Source organism: Aptenodytes forsteri, unplaced genomic scaffold, assembly GCF_000699145.1.
Source record: "Aptenodytes forsteri isolate BGI_AS27 unplaced genomic scaffold, ASM69914v1 Scaffold1311, whole genome shotgun sequence".
Classification (NCBI taxonomy): Eukaryota; Metazoa; Chordata; class Aves; order Sphenisciformes; family Spheniscidae; genus Aptenodytes; species Aptenodytes forsteri.
The window spans coordinates 6,874-7,877 of NW_008794740.1; the positions used below are offsets into that span (position 1 = coordinate 6,874).

At 70.0% G+C, this 1,004-nt stretch overlaps 1 protein-coding gene across 1 annotated transcript in view; it reads right to left on the reverse strand.

The window, feature by feature from the left end:
* LOC103894549 (zinc finger protein 271) overlaps positions 1-1,004 on the reverse strand; it is a gene marked incomplete at its 3' end in the record, with an annotated part of 9,085 nt that overhangs the window by 6,863 nt on the left and 1,218 nt on the right. The window contains exon 4 of the mRNA XM_019470668.1: positions 255-883. Coding sequence (XP_019326213.1) covers positions 255-883 — 629 coding nt within the window. The remainder of the gene's footprint in view (positions 1-254; positions 884-1,004) is intronic.

Here is a 1,004-nt window from a genome sequence, read left to right on the forward strand (position 1 = left end):
CCTGGGCCAGGACGATGGATCCCAGGATGGTCCTCCAAGACGAAGCCACGGCCTCAGGGCACCACGAGGGCCCTGGGCCAGGACAATGGATGGTCCTCCAAGACGAAGTCACGGCCTCGGGGCACGCTGAGGGCCCTGGGCCAGGACGATGGATCCCAGGATGGTCCTCCAAGACGAAGGCACGGCCTCGGGGCACGCTGAGGGACCTGGCCCACGCCGAGGCACCCCAGCCTGGGTCGACGGTGGTCTCAGGCGAGGTGGGTGCGCTGGTGCTTGCTGAAGGCCGAGCTCCACCCGAAGGTCTTGCCGCACTGGGCGCAGCGGTAGGGCCGCTCACCGGTGTGGGTGTGCCGGTGCTCCAGGAGGTTGGCGCTCTGCCGGAAGCTCTTGCCGCAGTCCCCGCAGCGGTAGGGCCGCTCGCCGGTGTGGGTGCGCCGGTGCTTGGCCAGGTGGGAGTTTTGGCAGAAGCTCTTGCCGCAGAGCCCGCAGGTGTAGGGTCGCTCACCGGTGTGGGTCCGCTGGTGCTGGATGAGGTTGGAGCTCTGCCGGAACGCCTTCCCGCACTCGGTGCAGCGGTAGGGCCGCTCGCCGGTGTGGGTCAACCGGTGCTTGGCCAGGTAGGAGCCGAGAGCGAAGCCCTTGCCACAGAGCGGGCAGAAGTGCCGCTCGCCCGCCCCGTGGGTCCGCCGGTGCTCGGCCAGGTTGGAGCTCTGGCTGAAGATCTTGCCGCACTCGGGGCACTTGTAGGGCTTCTCGCCGGTGTGGGTCACCTGGTGCCGGAGGAGCTTGGAGCTCTGCCCGAAGGCTTTGCCGCACTCCGGGCACTTGTAGGGCTTGGCGGGCGGCTGGCAAGCCCGGAGGTGCCGGGCCAACCGGCAGCTCCAGAGGAAGGCGGCTCCGCAGTGGGGACATCCCAGCGGCTGCTCTGGGGGTGCCGCAGCCCGGCCGGCCTTAGGCTTTGCCGCAAGCCTCGCAGCGGTAGGGCTTGGCTACCGGCCCGCCCG